Genomic DNA, 22,944 nt, shown 5'->3' with positions numbered 1-22,944 from the left:
CTGTTTCAGTAGATCTGGAGTGTGGCCTGAGACTCTGTATTTGTGGCAACCCCTTAGGTGATGCCAATGATGCTGGTCCTCGGACCACACTTTGAGGAACAAGGGATTAGATGGTTCCTAAGGTAACTTCCAGATAATAAAAAAAATTCTTGTCTTGAAAGGTTCTAGAGCTACTCATAAAATAGAGGGAAAAGTTGTTTTTGGTGAATGAATGAGGAAGTTCAGCTTGGTATTGTTCAAAACCAACCAAATAAAAATTGTAAGAAATCAAAGATACCTAACATTCTCATAAAAACTAATAGAACAGTGCATTCACATCAAGGTTCTACCTTGGGAGATCCTCAGTTGCCAAATTGTAGAGGCTGATCAGTGACATGTCAATCTACTTTGTCTTATAGAGTGGATCCCAAATCCTGGTGCTGAATAAGTCCTTTGGGGAACATATAAAATGCAGATTATTTGACTCCTTATCCGGGACAGAGGGATTTAGTAGGCTCGGATTGGGGCTGTTATGTGTGGGAACCACTGGTTTAACCATGTTTTTTGTGGGAAAGAAAGTGACTAGGGCCCCCAAAGGGGAAATTTGACTGAATTCCTGTTTGAAAACATGGTGAAGAAGATCTGTCCTTCAAGCCTGCTTGCCTCCAAAATCCCAGTGGCTTGCTCATATGGTAATGAAGATGTGCAGGTCACAAGAGAATCACTGCTACAGAGAAACAGTCTCTAAATAACAGCTCCTGTGAGATGTCAAATTTTGAGAGTCCCTGACAGCTACAATGAGACTTCTGAACTGTAGTTCATATTCTTATATACTGAGATGCTTTAGAACAAGGGTTAAATCTTGACTCAGGTTTAAATAACCTCAAGGCTTTGGGAAATTATTACACCATCTCACATGTTAAGCCATATATTAGTCGTCTATACCTTCATATCAAACTAGAACCCAAATTCAGCCACTTAAAATAACACACATCTATGATCTCACTGTTTCTGAGGGTCGGATGTTTGGGTGCAGCTTCAATGGGTACCTCTGGATCAAGATCTTTCATGAAGGTGTCCCCAAGCTGTCTGGGATAACAACAGTCTCATATGAAGGCTCAATGTGGAGAGAATTTGGTTCCACCTATGCTGGCTAGAAGATTCATTTTCTCATGGGATGTTAGCATATGGGACTCAGATGTTTTAGTGACTGGATATCTCTCTCAGTTCCTTGCCAAGTGGGTCTCTCCATAGGGCAACGCACAACATGGCACCTGAATTCCCACAGAGCAAGTGAGAGGAGCAGGTGAGCACCAAGATGAAACCAGAGTCTTTTAATGACTTTTGTCATATTTTACTCATTAGAAGACACTTACATCTAGCCTGCACTTTCAAGAGGGGGATTACACGAGGATGTGAAATAGGGGGCACAGATCATTAAGACCATCTCAGAGGCTGCCAATCAAAAATCTAATATAATTCCACAATAAGAACCCAAAGATACAGTGCCAATGAAAGAAAACTTACAGACTTTATAAAACTCAACACATATGAGAGTATACTATAATAATTCATTCCAAAGGGTCCAATCAAAACTTTCCTCTTAAGTTTGCTTATCTTTGCCAAGTATTCAGAGCCATTTTATTTAATGAAAGTTCTGTAATTCGTGAAAGGTTTTAAACTACCCTCTCCACACACTTTTCTGAAGACATTTCCAGCGTCTGATATTTCAAGGGAAATAAATGGTTTAATTTTCCCTATGACATGAATTGTCATTGACAGCAATCTTTAATCATTAAAGAGTTAACAATGCACTTTGAATTGCTTTGTCCCAATAAAAATTCATTCCTTAAGTAAATGAATTAGCCACATAATTGACAGTCAATTCCAGTAATAAACCACTAATTAAGTGATTCTGCTAAGTAAAATGTATAATGTGATGAATTTGCTAAACAATGGCCTAATAAATTTTCATGCTAAATAAATGACTTGGAATAGGGAATAAACACTCAATGCATCTAGGGTCAGTTAAAAAGATGCTTTCACAAAACAATGACAGAGGGAATGTGCCAGCTATCATCTTTGACAATAGTACACTGGGCTTCTTGCCAAGCAAGGCCAAGTGAATGGGTATAAATAGGGTTAGATGTATTAGATTTGGGGGGGTCACCATGGTCATAGCATGGGTGACCAGCCTACACCACAACCTGATATTTGCCAGTACAGCAAGTGGAGGTAATAGTAGAACCCAGTGATGGGCAAGAGGAGGTAAAATCCAATGGCAGACTTTCCTGGGTTAGTAAGGTGAGAGTCAGCACCAAGGAGAGCTCCTTAAACTGTAGGTGCTGATGGACATGTGTTTTCTCATGTATACAAAAGTCAAAGATGAAAGGCTTTGATTTCTGCCCCTAAAGGCTTAAATGACAGTGGTATTCAACACTCATAGGTACAAGGGTCTTTGCTGTCCTTTGAAAGCCTCTTGTATTCAACAGATTTACAAGGAGGTCTTCTGGGAGGACCTGGATTCATAGAAGTCCTTCTCATGGGCTTCATTGGTTTGGAACTCCAAGTTCTGTCCAATAATAATAAAGAAGTGGGTACTTTGAAGCCTCATTTTATGGATCACTAAGGCTGGGATAGTGTCTTGGATTCTTTGCTTTTCTTTCAACACATCAGGAACATTCTTGCCTTGGGAGCCTCTAGCAGGAGAACTCCTTCCTGACATGGCTCACATCTCCAAAGTCTTGATTAAATATCTGAAAACCTGAAATCCTTCCCCCACTTATTATCTCTAATCTCAGACAGTCCCATTGTTTCAGACTACTTATTGCTTGCTACTGCACCACATAATTTATGTAGGTGTTATTGTCCATTGATTATTTTTTGTTCCTCCTTCTACTTCCTACCACCACTAGAATGCAAGCTTTAGAAATATAAGTAACTATCAATTTTTACTTGTTCACTGATGATGCACAAAAAGTATAACACATCTGGCACATAGTAATTGCTCAAAAAACAGTGTGGAATGCATGGATGTCAGCAGCATTCTGAAGTGTGTTATGCTTTGATCTCTGAAGAGGGTAGTGTGATCTTAGAAACAGATGGAGTAAGGAACAGCCTATATCCTGAGGTTTGAAGATGACACTCTTCAAGTAGGCTATCTCCTCAGAGGCCTCAGAAGTGTCTGCATGTTTTCATTATTTGGGAGAGAGGACACTATAGTAGTAGGATCATATGCACACAAAAAAATTAGATTTAAATCCAATTCTGCCTCTTAATAACTATGTGACATTGAGCAAGTTACTTAACCTCTTTGAACCTCAGTTTTTACTTATGTGCAAAGACTTGTGCCAATAATAATCATCACCTCACAGGTTATGAGGAATAAATTATATGCACACAGCATCTAGCAGAGCCCTCAGCACATAGTTACAGCTCAATGTTAGTTTCTGCTACCTTCCAATTCAAACATAATGAGGAATATTTCTTAATACATAAGGGTAAGACTTTTCAGATGATGCCAGACATTGATAAGACCCACAAAGGCATAACGTTGGAGACTGAGAAGCTGTGACTGGGGAAGGAGGAGACCACAAAGATAGGGGCAGCAGGACCACAGAGTGGTTCTGAAGTATGCTGAGTGGTGAAGTCCAAGGCAGTCTTCCAGCATCTTCCTGCATTTGGTGATGACACCTTTATAACTAATGACTGGGATGAGGATGCCAGGATGTACTTTCTAAGCAGTGAAGGTGCAACATACATCCTCTATATCTCTCCAAGACTAGTACAATGATTCTTCCCTGGCCTTTCTTCCTTCATCAAGGGATTAAACCCCAATAGCAACTTTGGAAATTTGGCTTTAGGCCCTTCCTTAATTTTTCCAGCAATGCATGAGAACAGTTAGTCGAATGCTGAATAATTAAAAGCAAACCATCAAGATCCATCTTGACTGCAAAATTAACAAATGATTCATTCAACAAATATAATAATCATCTATCCTATGAAAACCACCATCCCAGTCTCCAGAAATACAGAGGTAGCCAAAACAGAAGTGTGGTCTATGCATAGACTATCAAAGTAGGCAGATATTAACTAAAAAAACACCTACATTAATAAACAGTGTGTACATGCTAAGAGGGATAAGAACTTAGTGTTATTAGAAAAAATAAATAACAATTGCTTAATTGGATATTCAGGAAATCCTTCAGAAGCTGACATTTAATCATAGACCAGAAGGATAAACAGTGGCTAAACAATAGAGGAGAAGAATGTTATAGAAAGAGAGAACAGAACTGTAGAAGTCACAATGTTGGAAAAAGTCTCAGTGTTTTCAAAGTATAGGAAAAAAGTCTGGACTATCTTGAGCAGATTGGAGTGACAAGAGATGAAATTAAGAATATAAACCGAAGTCAGATCATTCTGGGCCTTTCTGGGCCATGAGATGAATTTTAACTTTACTCTGAGGGCAATGTGAAACCACTGGCAGGTTTTTGGCTGGGCAGTGGCATGATGAGATTTGCATTTTTAAATTGCAGAACAGGCTAGGCTAGTAGCTATTTTATAAGTAAAGCATAACAATGACATTGAGATATTAGGTAAACCTCTGTTGATGGATCAATTTGAAAGAAGAGTGACAGGACAGAATGAGAAGAGCCACAGAGAAAATGCCCAGGGACCATATTTGCAAGTGGATGTATTTGACAGCACACATCTGGCTGGAGACTCAGTGGATGACCACTTGGGTCTCCAGTGCAGTAGAAACAGAAGTGACTCTGCTAGTTTGGAATGACGCTCTTACTTTCCGAGTCTCTGTCACATCTGTAGATCAGAGGGAATTTCATCTAACCTAGATCAAAGACCCTGAAGATGAAAAGGGGTTTTCACCTTGAAAAACTGTACTGGCCCAATGAGACATTAACTGAATAGACACTCATTTCAAAATCAAACATGTCCAAATATTCCAGGTATCAAACCCTCAAAATATGGATTGATCAAGAAAACATGGAGAAAGCTGGAAGATCTAATCAATACTCTGGACTTAAAACTATTCTCAGGAGGAAATGCCACAGAGCATGCTTTCCCTACCAGTGCTTCATTTCAAGGAATTTCCACACCAGTTAGGATGTAGTGACTATAGGCTCTATAAGCAGGTGTGCGTGTGCGTGTGTGTGCGTGTGTATGTGTTGAGACAAAATTTCCACATACACCAGCATCTCATGCTAAATCACCTTCCTTGAAGTCTTTTTTATGCCAAAACAGTACTTGATTCTTATCGGTCTAATCCACTCCAACACATTTACTTCACTGTCACCAGAATGATCTTTCTAAATCGAACCTAACCATTTCCCTCCATTTCTTAAAATTTGTTAGTTCCTTGAAGAAAACAATACATTTCAAAATCTCTCATTTCAATACCATTCAAGACACAGACTTTGATTATCCCTCTGGGTTCATCTCCTACTATGTAACCCTGTGGAGCTAATAGTCCAACTACTGCAGAGACACCAAACTATCCATAATAGTAAGTCAAATGGAAAGGGCTTACTGGGAAAAGTTAGGGAGATTCAGCACCATGGAGAGAGAAACTCCTATTTACTGCCATCTACATTCTATCCAAAGTTTTAGAGATAAGTTAACATGATTGTTGTCTTTGGAACTCTGTATTTGGAAGAATATATTTATACTCACAAGGAATTGTACAAGAGAGCAAATGCTCTTTTCACATTCAGAAAACCCGAAGAGACCCTGTCAAACTATGTACTAATAACAACAGAATCATTACTCACTAAAGTGAAAACTAGAGATTTGGAAAACACCCCTGTTTGTTATTGGCTATATTAGCCAAGTGGACTTTCTCCATACATTTCTGCCCTGTATATGCATTCTTTGTTTTAGAATAATGTGATAGTTTTTCAAAATTACCACCACTGAATTGTTCCCTTTCCACATGTTTATGACATTTTCCCTGTAGAGATTCTGCTCCTCCATTCTCTTCAATTTAGGCTGCCCTGAGAGTGCTTTTCAATAACAATAGGCATCAGAAGGGATGCTGGCAAGTTATGAACCTGGATTTTAAGAGGATTGGAATTCCTCCTGGATTTCTTGAAACACTCACTCTGGGGGAAGCCAGTCATTGTGCAAGATATCTGATTACTGTGAGTGTGCCGTGCTACAAGGAAGGCTAAGTCAGATGCCCAGGGAAAGAGCAGTGCTGCCCTGCTCCAGATGTTGTAGTCATTTCAGCCCAGGGATCAGACATGCAAATAAAGGAGCCATTTGGGCATTTCATCCCTAGCAGATGTTGTCTGAGGAAGAACTGAAGCCCCAGACATATGGCCCTAGGAAAGTTGTCACACCGATTTTCAGTCATTCATGCCATCCCAGCTGAGGCTCCACATTTTTAAGCAGAAACAAGATATCCCTGTAGTAGTGTGTCCAAACTCCTGGCCCACAGGATTGTGAGTGAAATACGGTGGTGTTTGTTTTATGTCACTAAATTTTGATGTGGTATGTTACACCAAAATAAAGAGCAAATACTTGCTCTCTTTTTCTGCATCGACTCCCTCATTCTTGAAAATCCAATTCCTCAGTGATGTTTTCCTTGGCCTTCTTGAAGTAGCCCAAGGGACCCATTTCTACTTCCTGCTGATCTTCTATCATTGTATCCTGGCCTCTTCTCATCTAGAAAACCAGCATGGGCCAAAAACCTTCCTTTTTACCTTGAAGGTAGGTTACAACAACTACAGAAACATCTTGGCTCTCAGAACAAGTGGTGTGGGAAAGCCAGACCTCCATGACCATACTGATTGGACCCATATAACTGGACACACTGGTGGCTGTTGTCTTATTTCCAAGGCTACTTGTGAGATCATCCAGTCAATGAAAGAACCATAATATGTTGTTTTATCTGCTTTCCTTTACTAGTTTTCTTATTTTTTCCCCACTGGCAAAGCCAGATAACAGCCCATATGAGATTTTTACCTGTATTTTTTTGTGCTCTGAAGACCATCTGATGACATCTCTTCCTGTTCACATGTTTGGAAGAGTGATTATATCACATCCTAGACCAGCCAATGATTGACTTACTGAGGCTATTTTGAGTAGTAACTCCAATTTTTGCAAGAACCATAAAAAGGGATTTGTAAAATTCCCTTCATTGTTGGCATACTTGGGGTTGGTGGTGGGAGTGGGAGGCAGGCTAAATCAAGGTAGCATCTTATTGGCAAAGGATCATACCTGGATTATTTTTTCTGCTTCCACCCAGTTTTGGATGTTCACAACAGGATAACTGTGTGTGTGTTATCAACTATATCAAGATTCCTAAGAATTCCGTTTGATTTTATCTGAGTATATAGAATTTCTATCCAGAGCCTTACTTTATCTTTCCATCCATCAAAAAGGGTTTTGGGTATCTATTCTGTTCCTTACATTTGCTGCCTACTAGGATACGGTAGTAACAAACCATAAATGATATTCCCCTCTGGGAGCTTGCCATATAATAGAAGATTCAGATCTTAAACAAATGCATTTAGAAACTTAGGTCAGTGCTTAGCTAAAAATGAAGGAACACAATCCTGTTATAGCATCTAAAAAAGAAACCAATCTTATTATGGGAGAAGAGGGTCAGGTCAGGAAAGGAATAAATGCACAAACTGAGATCTAAAGTGTCAAATAGAGGAAATTTATGGATATAGCCAGTCAGTGCTCTAGGTGAAGATTTGGAAAACATTTATGAAAAGGACCAGGTAAACATTTTAGATCTCTGTGACAATGCTCAATTCTACCATTGTAGCACAACAGTAGCCATAGAAATATGTTGTGTTCCAATTAAACTCTACATCAACAAACACAGCGGGCTGGGTTTGACCTATAGGCTGTAGTTGCTCACTCCTTCTCTAGGTAGAGCAATGGCATGGACAAAGGTCATGTGATAGGACTTTGGAAAGGTTAATACCTGAGAGAAGGAGAGAGTATGGCTGGATCACAGAGAATAGTTCAGGGAGATGTGAGAGCCTGGGAGCTGTGAACAGCTCTGTATGTAAAGTAAGAATAGACACTTTGGCCTTTAGCTTAAGTTTTACCTTGAAAAGTACTCCCCACTTCTTTTTAAAAATGTGCAAGGGTATGACAGAGATGGATATGAGGACTGTTTGGGGGCTAGGGATATTGAGGTTAGAGAGGATGAGTACGTTGAAGGATGAGGTAGTTGGAAGTGCATGGTTTCTAGATACTGAAGATAGCAAACAACTAAAACTCAGTGTTGAGCTGGATATGGGAGGTGAGACAGAGGAACTTGTCAAGATTAATCTGTGCTATATGCCTGCAGAATGTATCCTTGCTATTAAGGGAAAATGAAAAATGAAATTTTATTTCATTTCCAGCTTTCATGTAATTAGAAAGTCAACTCAGATTGTTGGAAAGGTGAAAAGCAAATCCTCTTAACAGAGATGGGTCATATGGTTAATGGGCCAGGACAGCCTCTCCTCACTAGACATCATTTTCTTGGCAGCTTATGCACATACGTGTACTGGAAATACCAAGCCTACCACTGCTGCCTGTCCTGTGTTCCCTATCACAAGGGCTTTGTGAGAGTAGAACTGCCATTTCTTGCTCATGCCACCCAGTTACCATTTTGGTTGGTGGAGTCTCCTGTTCACCTGACACATGTCTTCTCTGGAGGCCAGTCTGGGTGTGAGATGTATTTGATATTTGGTGGTAGGGGCCATTCTCTCAAACTAGTGGACAGCATCCCAGTGAGAGTTGTCTGGTAATAAACACCATGACATCCTCTTCACAAATATGTAGGAGACCAAAGAGTGGAGATGGTAATGCAGTAAACAGGTGCTAGCCTGTCTCACCCTTTGCTTCCATTTCCTCAAATGTTATTTTTTAATCTTGGTGAGAGTCAACCTGATGGCTCTTTCATTGACTTTCTTTTATAAAAATTTTTTATTTGTTTTAATTAGTTATACATGACAGTAGAATGCATTTACTTTGATATGTCATATATAGATGGGATATAATTTCTCATTTTTTCTGACTGTACAAGTTGCAGAATCATATTGGTCATGTAGCCACACTTATAAATACAGTAATAATGTCTGTTTCATTCTACTATCTTTTCTATCCCCACATCCCCTCTTCTCCCTTCCCATCACTTCCCTCTACCTAATCTAAGGTAACGGTATTTCTTTCATTGACTTTCTAAGGCATATAGATCTGCTCCCAACCATTAATATGTAAGCCAAATTTTAAGTGTTGTCAGAATATTCTCCTGGGAATGCGGAGATCCTATTACAACCCAAGATGGTTAGACAAACATAGGACAACCTGACCTAATCCATTAGCTCCTTCACTGAATTCCACCCCAGGATCAAGGTGGATTTCCAGAAGGTTCTAACACTTGTGCATCACATTTACACAGCCCTTTGCCTAGTCCCCTGTTTTAACATTATGCCCTCAGCAGTAATCAACTGCTTTTTTTTTTTACATGCAAATCTTGGTTGGAAGTTCTTGTTTATTCATTGACTTATGCAGTGGCTATGGGCAATTTGTGGGCCTTAGTGTCCCTATTCATGGCAACATCTTCAATCACTTTGTGTACAAGATGTTCTAAATGTTTACCTCCCAAGACTAGACTCCTCTGCTGAGCTCCCAGTCCACAGATCCACTGCCTACCTGACATCTTTTCAGTGACTCAATAGTACCTCAATGTGAGCTGCTGAGGTTTAAACTCCCCTCTTCTGCTTCAAATCTGGCCTCTTTGTTTCATCACCACCCATCTAGAGTATAAGCAGAAAAGATTCAGTCCAGGATTGAGGCCTAAGGTTCTTCAATAGTTAGAGGCTGGGAACAAAGGAGAAACCAATCAAGAAGAATGAGAAGAAATGTTTGGGGAAGAAAGCGAGAAACAATGTCAAGCAAAGAAAGTGTTCTAAGGAGGACGAACTACTGATAGGTCAACCATAGAATCCCTGGTTCCAACCCAGACTTGGTTTCTTCATAGACCTTGAGAAAATTACGTAAATTCTCCAAGCCTCAGTTTCCTTGTGTCATGCAGTTGTTGAGAATATTAAGTGAAATGGTAAAGTGCTTCGTCCAGTAATTACTGACAAAACAGTAGCTAGTAGAATAATCTGTGTTTTTAAGTTATCAAGGCTGTAGCTTTGAGCTGAGAGGAAAAAATGGTCTGTAGGCTTGGTTTATTCTGCTACCTAGCAACTACTTATTTACATTTGCAGCATCTCTTCCTCATCCTTGATTACTTTAACAAGCACTTCCTAAGTGCCCTGTTGTAATTCAGGACCACCTGTGAGGTGTAGAAAATAATTCTATTTTCTTCTCAAGATGCAGTTGCCTAGCACAAATTGTCAAAAGCAACTTCAGCTTTGTCTCTTTACTGAGTCCTTTTCAAAGGTTATTGAGAGGGAATGGCTGAACCAGCATACAATGAAAGTGAAGGTCTGTATCTGATAAAATGTTCTCTCTACAATGCAAAAATGAATCTGTTATGATTCAAAGAGTATACGAGGCCAGGTTCCAACAAAACATAAGAACACCTAGAACTGGGTTCACTCTAAATTTCAGATAGGTTAATCTTTTTTTGGAAAATGACTTCAAGTTGGCCACAGATGTAAGGCAGTTTCCAGCTCCATGTTAGCCTCATGGCTGACCATACATGAGTCCCAGGCTCTGAACCCACTTGCTAGCACCCACTCTGTTCCTTACACTTCCAAGGTGTTGTCCCTTTTACCTGGGACAAGCCTTCCCTTGCACTCCCTTTAAATCAAAACCCATCTCCCTACATAGTATTCTCTAACTCACTTAGGCAGAATTAATCACTTGCTGAGCCTCTGATCAGTGTTCCCGGAACGATATTCGTGCCTTTTCTCCATCACTTATCACATTGATTGAAACTAATCCACTTACAGGTCTCCTCCTGGAGGAGAGTCATATCCTTGAAGGCAGAGACCGTGTCTTATTTGTCTTTACAATCCCTACAATACTTCCCATACGGTCGACATTCAATGAATATTTAAAGGAACACCTCGGCTATTCCCATAATGAGGAGATGAAAAGTATAATTCAATCTGAGAAAGTTCTATTTGTGCAGAAATCAGATTGGGGGTCCACAGAAATTACTACATGACAAACTGCTATTGACTATACAGTATGTACAGTATTTCATTCCTTTGAAGGAGATCATGAAACAAAGACTAGAATGGCCATAACTCCAAATCTAACCCTGATTTCATTAATGACATGAGGAGTGATCTTGAGAAAACTCTCTGGGACTCATGTCTTCATTTTCAAGATGAGGAGGTTGGATCAGGTGACATTTGGTTTTTAATCTTGACTATATCATAATTATTATCCCTTTTTGAGTCAAATATGCTTCACTGAAACATGTCTTAATTTAACTCCTTAGCATTTGTACTAGACAATTTGCCTCCTTTCTCAAGGGTTACCTAAATTCACATTTTGCACTTCCAAGGTGTGAAACATTCCATTCCATTTTGGATTGCCATGAGTTTAATAAGTGCATCCTTTAATCTGTCAGTCAAGTGGATGATAGCAAAATATTCAATAATTCCTGTACAATATTCAATAAAGCAGAAGGTGGCAAAATTGTAACATTCAATTCTCCTAGATTCAATTTAATCCTGGAAAATATAATTGCTCCTACAAACAGAACTTTTGCTTTATTTTTCATTCCTTGGCATGATGCTCTACTGAGCTCTTGGTTTCACTTGGTGACTCATTGCATTTCCTTGTAAATTTCCACTCTTTTTATTCTGGCTCTCAGATTGTTCACTGTTCAGGCAAAAGGAGAGAAAAATCTCTGAGGTGGCTTGAGAGGGAAATCTGGTGGCCTCATACCGATTGATGGGCATTAGTAGCTTTCAGGCCCAGAAGCCTGGATGTCCTTTGGAGCATCCGCCCTGGGAAGGGGGTGGTTAGAGCCCTCTCCCCAGAATGTCTGCAAGTCACTATTATCAGAGACAGCTTAGCCCAAAAAGAAGGGGTTTGGAGTCAGATGGTCCTGGCTTTCCTTTGAGCCAGTGATTTTCAAATTTGAACATGCATATGAAATCACCTGTAAGGTTTATTAAAACTCTGATGCTCTCTTCCCAGAGGTTTGGGTCCTGTAGTTCTGAGGTGGGGCCTGAAAATTTGCTTCCAACTAGTCTCCAGGTGATGCTAGTACTATTCATTTGAAGACTTTGCTTTGAGGATGATTGTTTTAAGCAAATAACTCAATATCTGTGGAGTAAAGTTTCTATGTCTATAAGACGGGACAATAACATCTACCTTACAGAAGGCAGGATGGGTCTTAGCTGGGTTTAGACTCAGGTTTGAGGTCCAGCTCTGCTATTTAAAGCTAAGAAACCTTAGACAAGTTCCTTACTATTTTTAAGCTTCGGTTTCCTCACCTTTAAATTATCAGGGATAATCACAACACTTATTTAATCTTCCCAAAATACCAATGTGATAAAGATGCGTATAAAACATTCAGTATGGAAATTGGCATATCATTAATGCTTGATTGATGATTAACAAGTATCATAAATATGAATAGTTATTATTACACTTTGAAACTGTAAACTGGGAGGATTAAATGAGGCCACTGCCTGACATGATTGGAAATAAATAAAATGGTAGGCTTGGATCTAACAAGAAGAAACAGCATAGATGAAATGTTACTTGGATCCCCAAATCATCTTTACTGGAACTGAACAAGGCAGTCCTAACTGGGATTTTGAGCAGACTGAAAACCAGAAATGTTTTCTGAGAAAGGCTGATGGCTGATATGGGAGCTATTTAGCCTCAAGAAAGGACCTGTGCATACAGGTGGCCTCAGTTACGCAGTTAAATAGCTGGGGTCAGGGTGGGTCTTGCAGGAAGAGAAAGGCTGATTCCATCACTCTATGTGACACCAGAGGGCAGACAAAGGCCGGCACATGGTTGCTGACTGATACATGCTTGAATGCAAAAACAATCAAATGCATTAAAGTTAACTTGGAACAGAATTCAACTCAATGGAAGACAGGACTTACTGTAAGAAGAGTTGGAACCAGATGTAAGCTTGGGAGATCTTAATGTGAATTCCAACTCTATCATTCATTCATTCATTCATATATTCAAACAAATGGTCAATGAGTCTCTGATGGACCAGAGACCTGAGAAATGGTCAGAGTAGGGAGAGAAATGGTCAAAAACCAAGGAGAGCCCAAGAGATTGTGCTTAGGATTTTAGCCTTAACCTTGAGGGTAGCAATGATGTCATCTATAACATCAGGATAATAATTCCTACCAGACTGCTCTGGTTTGAGTAGCAGAGATAATATGTGAAAAGTGTCTAGGAAAGTGATAACCAAGGGAAGATCCCCCTAAAACAGAGTAATCGTCAACATCACACATCATAGAGTCAACAGTTTTCCAGAAGATTAAGACACATTTCTCTAGTGTCAGTGCCCTCACAGGAAGTGAACCAGATAGAGAAACCACCCAAGAAGTTTACCACAACCCCGGCAACCCTCACTTCTTTAATCTTTAAATTCCTGGTCTGTCTTCCCTATTTGAATTGCTTTGGTTACATAACATGATCCTAAAATATTCCTGCTGGATTTTGCTTGGTGCTTCCTTCTCTCTTCCCCATCTCTGCTAAACTGTCCCATGAGGGTAATGAGCTGGACATTCCCTGACCTGCCTTCAAAATAAACCCTTTCATGAAGTCTGTATAGTGAAGGACAGCCAGGGGCCTTGGTTTTCAGGGCCCACTACCTCTTTGGTAGCAAATATCTCCTAAGGTTACTGCATGCTCACCAGTAGGTGTAATTTGGTCACAAAGTCAGGGGAGAGGTCCTGTGGCTTTTTGTGCAGATGGCAACTGCACAAATAATACAACAAAGATGCTCTTTGTGGGACCCTACATCTCCCCTGCCCAGCTGTGAGATCTCTGTTGGCAGGGACCATCTGTTCATCTTTCTGTAACTCCCAAGGGATTGGTCCAGGTTAGGAAGGCCTGAGGATGGTACCACCACTTTCCTAAGAGCTCCTGGTCAAACAGTTCCCACAGAAGCTGTCCGGGAGAGTATCCATTGGGCAGGTGCCTCCTGCAGTAGGAGCTTGGGTGAAGAGAGGACCTAGGAAGAAGCGCTGTTCTCCCAGCCAGCAGGGCTGTTTCACTTTGACATCTCTTCTCCTTCTCCCAATTTCATGGTGGAATGATTGCTGAAGTTTGGAGAAAAGACAGAGATGTTTGGTTTTGAGAGGAGAGCGTCTGTCTTGGGGTCCAGGCCTCTTTGTCTACTACTTATACAGCTTCAGGAGGATCTCTGAATATCTGAGAGGATTAGTTAACTGTCTAATGGGTTTGGTAAGAATCATGTAGGCTGCGGAACAGAATTCAGCTCAGTGGAAGACAGGACTTACTGTAAGAAGAGTTGGAACCAGATGCCTATTTGAGGTGCTTATGACAGAGCCCAGCACCTTTTTGGTATTCTAGTTTTCCATGGGGGTGCCCAGTTCCAGGTCTCCAAGAAGAACAGAGGTGTGGAGGCAGTTGACCCATGGGGAGGGCACTGGACTTCTCCTTTCTCATGACCCTCAGACTTCCCTCAGTGACACTGGTGAGTGCTTGGTCACTATTCATGGCACAGAACCAGGAACTCCAGATCTGGGGTCAGATAACCCTATTCAGTTTATAACGTCATCTCTGCTGTTTCTGTACTGTGTGATTTTGGGCTTATTTATTTGGGTTCCCTGAAATCCAGTGTCCTCATTTTCAGAATGGGAATAATGTCTAATTTATAGGGTCACTAGAAAGTTGGAAGAATAGAATTTATGTAAAGCAGAAGATTTGGCACATAGTGGTATCCCATATAATTTATCCTCCTCTTAGAGTTTTTTGTACAAAAAGCTCAGAGCCAAATTGGAATTTGAAAGTTACCAGCTTGCATATTGAGATTCAATTATAATATAATTACATTTTAATGTATCCTTGTCTTCATCTTATTGTTTTCATTTATATTTTCCTGATCCTCGTTATTTACTTCCCTTCTATTGTTTTATTCAGGTCCCCCTTTTGGCTATTTCCCCCAGTTCTTTGCAGAACTAGCTGGAGAGCCTCTGATGTCAGGAAAAATGGATCTTCATCATGACTTGTCAAATAACTATGTGATATGGACTGCGGAGTCTCTCTGAACCTCAGTTTCCTCATCTGCAGAATGGGGTGAAAAATCACCCTACAAGCCATTTTACAACACAGGCATAAGGATCTGTTGCTTATGTGTCTTGCAGAAGGACGTAAAGTATGATAAACTTGTAAACATAAAAATCTATTTTCTGTGAGACAATGCTCCAACTTATTTATCTCTGAAACTACTCTCCTCAAACTGCCCCAGGACTCACAGCCTTTGGCAGCCAGGTATAAAGCACTGAGGAAATGGCCATTGAATCCCACCTCTAAGGCCTCCTCCCCCATTCATGCCTGCTTCCTGACTCAGCAGGGTGTTTGAAGGCTCCACGTGTGGGATGTGTGGAGATGGCTTGCCTTTGCACATCTGATGTTGTAAGATTCAATAATGTGGGAGCATAAAAATAAAGACAGTTAACTAATGGTACCCAGCAAACAAGGGAGTCGGTCACACACAGTCTGAGAAGGGCAGACAGCTAAGGTGTTAGAGGATTCAACAGGGATTTGTTCTGAAGCAGTTTTGTTTGGACTGAAAATGAATAAGGAGAAGATGACATGTGAATACCAGAGATAAAGGAGAAGACTTAAGCCCAGATAAATAAGGAGAGTACCCAGAGAAAGACCCAGAAACTGATTCCAGGGAACAGAAGATCAGAGGGAGAAAAAAAAAAGTACACAGGGCTGTAGGATCAAATGAGATTACTTAATAAAAGCTAGCATTTCTTTAACTGGAAAACAATGCACATTGTTTGTCCTTGAAATGTGACATACACTCCTTTTTAAAGAATGCCAAAGCTCTCCACAGCAACAGCTTCTACCAGACAAAGCCTCTGTCACCCTTGAGGCCCAGAGGTTATTTTCCCTATACAATATTGGGATCCTTGATTGAATACATGTCACCCAACTTAGCAGTCACTTGGAATAGAAAACCCCAGAAAATGAACATATGCAGGAAAAGGCAGAATTTGAATTAGGCAAGGGCCTACCTGTCCAATAATGAACTAATTGCTCAAAGCACGTTCTTTTATATTCTTTTCTGATGCAGCAACCCTGCCTGGGCCCTACCCCTCAGTGCTGCGCAACATTTGCACATAATCTCAAGGCCTCTTAAAGATGTTGATGCAGAAGCCAGACAGTCACTTCCCTAATGTCACAAAAATAGATTCAATTTTACATACATCAGGGTGATTTCAGAAGCAATTTCTACATCTCCAGTGTAAGCATTACTTACTTTTTTTTTTTCTCCCTCAAATCTCATCCCAGTGGTTCCACAGGGCATTTAAAAAGCTACCTGATGCACTTGAGGGCATTGAAAAAAATCCCCAATGTGGGTTTATAGCTGCAGTTGAAGACACCAAATACATACAGAGGGTTCTAAAATATTCAGTGATTCAAATACATGCAAATTTTCATTTCATACTAATCGAGTATATAAAAAACAAAATTAATTTTTTTGCTTTTTAAAAAGTAATATTATTAAAATGAAAGAACACATATAAACATAATATGGTTGTGTATACATGTCTGTGTGTTCATACACAGACATATATGTGTGTGCGTTTTAAACATAAAATGTGCACATATAGATATCTAATCATTTGGAAAGATTGTCCCTGGCCTTTAAGCTCTCTAATTAGGTCCCACTGGATATTTTTCTTCTTCCTTTCTGATTAGCTAATTTATCTCCATCTTGGGTGTTTTCATTTTAAGGGTCTAAGTTTTGGTGCATGGTGAAAACAATGGTGATATTTCCCTTTGAAACCCGAGAAATTAGAGTCTCCCAGGTTGTTTTCATTTAAGATCAGAAAGCTTGAGACCAAATGCCTATAATTTTAGAGCCAAAATGATCGACATACATCTCTGACCATAATCTCTGTCATTCAAAGTCCTCCCATGGCAATTCCACAAAAGGAAAAGAGTGTTCGCAGAGGCTGATTGTATAGGAAAGGTTTAGCATAAATAGGTAATAGTTGGTCAGTGTTTTTAATCAGCTATTCTTGCAAACAAACTTCTTTACCCTTGGGCCAGAAGCAGGAGAGCCAGAGCCGGTCTAGTACAGTGGAGCCTCAGTGAGCTCGGGATGGTCCTTTCTTCAAAACCCAACCTCATTTATTTGATGGCCCCTTCTCTGCCCTTCCTGGTCTACATCAAAATCTCCTTTCCCAGGCCCTAGGAAATGTGTGAATCCCTGTGATTCACCTGGACAGAAGACAGAAAAAGGACTGGTTGCTTGGTTAAGCAGACCACAGATTTTCTCTGACCTCCAAGGAAAGCAAAAGTTAAATATTTGCTCATAAAATAATCAGTAGACTCTTAGGCTTTGTTTTTAAAAGCCATTACCCATCTTTAAGACGTGCTCAAACTTAGCATCGTCAATAACGGGCAAAGTGATATCATGTGTCTATTGGTATGATCCAAAGGGAAGTACACAGCATCGCATATGTAGTATTTTTACCCAAATGTTTAACCTGAATGTTATCTGGATTGGAGACCATTTTATGAGAAAACTGCCCCCAGGCTTTGAAAAAAAAAAATCAGTGTCCTGGAAAAAAAAAATTTGGAAGTCTATTCTACAGGCAAAGGAGATAAAGAGACAAGAAAACCAAACACAGTGTGAGCACCTTGGATTGGAGCCTGAATTACAATGAACAACAATAAAGAAGATTTGGGGACATTGAGAGAATTTGACTCTGGATAGGTATATTGGATATCATTGAATCAAGTTTCCCTTGTTGGTTAAGATACTGTTATCGTGGTTGTGTTGAAGAGTGTCCCAGTTCTTAGGAAACTTGTTGAGCTCTGTACAGGTGAAGTGTTATGTCTGAAGTGAACTTCTAAATTGTTCAGATAATTGGAGAGAGAGAGAGAGAGAACAAAAGTGCAAATGCTGAAAAGTGAACCATTTGAAGGGCTTTACAAAATCTATAGCCTTCAGTCCCTGCCCTCGCATTCCCAAGGAGATTTTGATTCAGTGGATGAGGGTGGAGACCATGTACATGTATTTTGGAAATCTCCCCAGGTGGATTCTGTGCTGCCCTTGAGCTTAGGAATCATGGGTCAGACCTGGGTCCATCCAGGACAAGCTGTGTGGCTGTGGGCAGTTGACCCAAACACATTTGGCTTTAGATGCCTTACCTATAAAACGGGTACAATAATAACATGTATCTTACAAGACTGTGGTGAGAATGAAATGAGAGAGAGTGGCTGCAAGTGCAGAAGGTGGCAAATAAATGTTTGTTTTCTTTCTTCCTTCATCTTCTTATAGATCTACATCATCCCAAATGGACCATACCTAAGGTGATTTTTTGCAAGTTGGGATTTCTTCCATCTGCAATTTATATAATATATGGAGGAATTTTGTCCCCTGATAAATATCCTTTTAGATTTCCTGCATTCCCCAATTTGGAGCAGAGGTTGGGGAATCTAGCGTATTAGATCTAGGAAAGAACAAGCTTACAGCATGGTTGGAAGATAAGAGCGAATGCCACCGTGTAATTACCACACCAGCCTGATAGGTTAAGAGTCCTGGAGCTCTCCTTTGGATAGGGCTGACCATGAAGTCTTAACCACCTAGATTAGCTTGGGGTCCTTTGTTAGCTTTGCATGAAGACTCAATCTTCACAAGATGTCATGTGTCACTGTTGGCTAAGGCTTAGAAGTGGCCATGGCTTGAGAGGTCTGTCTTCCAGTCTGGACTTGATATCAGCCAAGGGACTTTGGAGAGACTGTTTCTGAGCCTCCATTTCCTGAGCATCCAGAACCAGGACAGTAATAGTTCATGACTCACTTACCTTACACGATATGTGTGAAACAGTTTGAAAATTTAAAAATTCAGCTCATGGTGGCATATTTTTCTCTTTAAAGGCCCCTCCTCCTCCTCCTCCTCCTCTTCCTCCTCCTCCGTCTCCTCCTTTTTTACTATTATCATTTTTAACCCATCTCTATTTAGGCCCCACAAGCAGTTAGGATGACTTGGTCCCATTTCTTTCTACTTTGGGGTATATTCTTAAATACTCCATTTCTCCTTTGAAGGGGCTGCCCCAGGGCTCTGCAGGGGAGAACCTTCCTCCTGGACCATCCCAGGGAAGCATCCTGACTCAGGGTCTCACAATACCAGAGCACTGTGAGGGGTCCACAGCAGAAGTACCAGGGTCATGCCGGACCTAGATATCACCTTCCCCTTAGTGGACTCAACTTACTGAATCCGTTAACGTCCTGAGAACTGGAGGAGAAGCCTTCATCATTGCGACTGGCGCTGAGCTTGGTGGTGGGTTTGTCCGCAGAGGCCACAGGCCCCATCTCCCTCTGGGCTCCACTCTGTGTCTCCTTCTGCTTCTTGGCCAGCTTCCTTTGGGACATGTGCAAGGGAAAAAATCACAGTCAGATGGTGCCAGTTGAAATAAAGCATTGGAAAGATAGATTACTCTCCTTCCCTGCCTGCCATCCTCTACTCTCACGCTTGGCTTATTTTCCAGAAATAAAGCTAAGCCAGGCTCTCCACTGTCAAGGTGGAATAGAGCTAAGTCCTCCATAACAACTAGTAGATTCCATGCAATAGAAGCGCGAACGCATGCCGCCTTATCCAAACCATGCGCACAAAATCAGTGAGACTTGTACGATGCCACCTCCACTCTCCTTTAGAGGAGGAAGAGGCCAGGCTGGTCTTTCTGTTCTCATGTCTAGAATTTGGTCTTTTTCAGAGACTGAGCTCATGAACAACCCACCCACTAATGGTAGGTTGAAGAAGGGAATGGTGGTTGGGGGTGGTGAGGGTTAGCTCAAAGGGAGAAAAGGAAAAGCTGAACTTGATGCATAGCTATGCCCGTAGGAATAGACCCTCAGAACCAGAAGGGCATTTATACTAATAATAGCGAAGGCCAATAGTTTTCAAACTTTGGTAAAAATTTGAGTCACCTGAGAAAAAGTACACAGAGGCTCAGGCTCATGAATGTAGGATAGAGCCTGGACCTCTGTGTGGCCACCGAGTTCCCAGGTGATTCTAACACCAACCACTGGAGGGCAAAACTTTTGACTTTGACATCCCGCAGATGTTGGTTTGTATCCTACCTCTGCTGCCTGCCAGCTGCATGACCCAGGGCAAGTTCATTCGTCTCTTTAAAACCTGAACCCTTCCTCTGTACACTGTGGCAAACTAACTTTACAGCATTGTAATAAGTGAGATGGTTCATAAAACACAAAAAGCACGGTGCCTGGCACATGGGGAGCACTCCATGCCCGGAAGCTGCTGTTCTTATGAAGACCTGAGTTGCCTTTCAGTGTCTGGATTCCCTTTCCAACAGCCCCACTGTGGAATACCGTCTCCCCCTGAATTATATCAAAGGATGGAGACTTGGATTCCTCACCCGGGAACTGAAAGGTTAAGGAGTTCTTCTTTTATGGATTAGAAATCCACCTCCCTTAAATTTTAACTGATAGGTATTAGATATTTCATTAGAAATCTAAAAATATGACTAATGCTTCTTGCATATAACAGTTATTCAAATATTTCTAAAAAGTCCACATGGTCTCTCTGGGTTTTCTCAACCCATATGCATCTCAATGTTAAATATTAAATATCTCGAGGATTAATTTTTCCAGGCCTCTTGCTCCATTTTTCACAGGACCTGGCATCAAATTCAATTGTGGTTATTCCTATATCCATGCAGAAAGAATAGGTGTCCAGGGAGGTCAGACTCGGTGCAAAATAGGGAATAATTTTCCCAAGTTGAATCCATCTGCTCATAAAATAGGGCATTTCAAGAGGTAATGATCTCCCAATGTGAGGTGGTATTCAAAGAAAGGATAAACCTAGATGCAAAAATATTTTAGAGCTCATACAATATCAACTCCAGTTTGGTAGTAAACTCCTTAAAGCCTGGGTCCCTGATCTAGGTGTAGACAGCAGAGAATGACAGATGGCACACACACACACACACACACACACATAGGGATGATTTGAGGAGCATCTATTTATAAAAAGGGTGACTGGCAAAAGTGGAAAGAATGCAGGGCACCCCAACGTAAAAAAGATTTACACACACACACACACACACACACACACACACACACACACACACAAGAGCCGTTCGTCACCTGTGGATCCAGAAGAACAAGTAGAGGAAGCACAAGAAGAGAACTGTAAAGGGGAGACACTGGACAAGAGCCTTGGCTGTCTTTTGAGGGGTCCTGCCTGTGCTAGGTGACCTCTAGGAAGGAACCAGAGGCCAAGGTGTCCTGACTGCACCCAACCCTCTCCCTCTGATCCCATACAGCAGTTATCACTAGCTGAGCCCAATTATGAGGCAGAGATGGTGAAGCACCCCTTGGGGGGAGTCCCTGCAGAATGTGCTCTGGAAGCAGAAAACAGAGCAGAGAAAGGTAGAGAGTGAATCCTGAGAATTCAGACCAAGAAGAGAAAAGCTTTTCCTTCCCCCATTTTGGTCATAATTTCAAGACAAATGCAGCCTACCATGGAATTCTTCATTTATTTAGTTTTTCAAAATTGGCCTGGGGAAAGAAGGGCACTCAAGAGTAGAAACACATTTTTTTTTTTTGGTTGCAATGCTTTGGCCACAGGCACCCTGTTCTTCCCATGCAGCTATTCAGAAGACAGAAAAACAACCAGTGAATCATTGCCTGGGAGGGCCCCTTCTCACCACCGGCAGACAATCAACAGGCAGGGCGCGCGCCAAGGAAAGAAAAGTGAGTAATTCTGCTCCTGATGACATTTCAAAATTTTATTCTTCATTTATTATCAAAAAGGAGTGTGTTTAAAAATGTATATGTGACCTTCTTAATCATAAATTTGAAAAGATATACAGCATATCCTTTGCCTCTATCTGAGCTCTGCTCACATTCCCCCAGCAGGAAATAAAAAGAAAATCCGATAAGAGAATTAACTTTAAAACTATAAATGAGTATGTATCAGACGCTTGGTATTTCCTCTGGGGCAGAGCTCCTAACCAATCTCATTCTATTCAGGGTAAAATAATATGGAGAGGGCTGTGTTGGGCACAAATCATTGGTTTCCAAAGGAATAATAATAACAAAAAGGTCTCACAGATTCTATGAAAAATGGCATTTTATAGAAATGTTTGGGTAGCTCAGCATACCTATATTGAAAAAAATAAAAATCAGAGCCTCTCTGAAACATGTAGATATTTAAAAGTCAGAAAGCTGAGTTGTAAAACTTCAGACATGACATGTACATTAGTCAGATTTGCATTACTACAATGAAATACCTCAGATGATTAAGTTACAAAGAGGAAAGGTTTATATCAGCTCATGGTTCTGAAGGCTCTTTCTGTGGCCCCATTGCTTTGAACCTTGAGCAGGAGAGGAATGTCAGGGGATGTGGGTGGTGGAGCACACTGCTCAACTCACGAGCCAGGAAACAAAGAGCACAACTGGATGGGCCAAGATGCCCAAAGCCCATTTAAAGGCCACCTCCAACCTCCTAAGGACCTCCCTCCGGGTCCCACTCTTCAAGGCCCACAGCACCTCCCAATACCACTGCCCTTGAATCCAAGCCCTTAACTCGTGGACCTTTAGGCCCAGCCACAGCAGTGTCCTTCATATACATTCCACAGCTGACCGCTCCTGCATGATCGAGGTGAGGAGAATGCTGCCCAGGGGCTTTGGCAGGAGGTGAACACAACTACAAGGTGGAAATGGAGTCCATAAAGAAGGCAAGGAAATCTAGCGTGAGGCACTATCTATTCCTTCAGAATCCAAAATTTAAATATTAAAAATACTGTCAGTAACACA

At 41.0% G+C, this 22,944-nt stretch overlaps 1 protein-coding gene across 5 annotated transcripts in view; it reads right to left on the bottom strand.

Annotated features, from left to right (window-relative positions):
* Window positions 1-22,944, bottom strand: part of Ptprt (protein tyrosine phosphatase receptor type T) — a 783,764-nt gene that overhangs the window by 105,405 nt on the left and 655,415 nt on the right. For all 5 annotated transcript variants that reach the window (XM_048810927.1, XM_048810928.1, XM_048810929.1 and 2 more), the window contains one exon: window positions 19,377-19,525. In XM_048810927.1, coding sequence (XP_048666884.1) covers window positions 19,377-19,525 — 149 coding nt within the window. The remainder of the gene's footprint in view (window positions 1-19,376; window positions 19,526-22,944) is intronic.

The sequence above is a fragment of the Marmota marmota genome, unplaced genomic scaffold (genome assembly GCF_001458135.2).
Source record: "Marmota marmota marmota unplaced genomic scaffold, marMar, whole genome shotgun sequence".
Classification (NCBI taxonomy): domain Eukaryota; kingdom Metazoa; phylum Chordata; class Mammalia; order Rodentia; family Sciuridae; genus Marmota; species Marmota marmota.
Note: the sequence above shows the minus strand (reverse complement) of the source record. Positions and strands in the feature narration are given on the sequence as shown.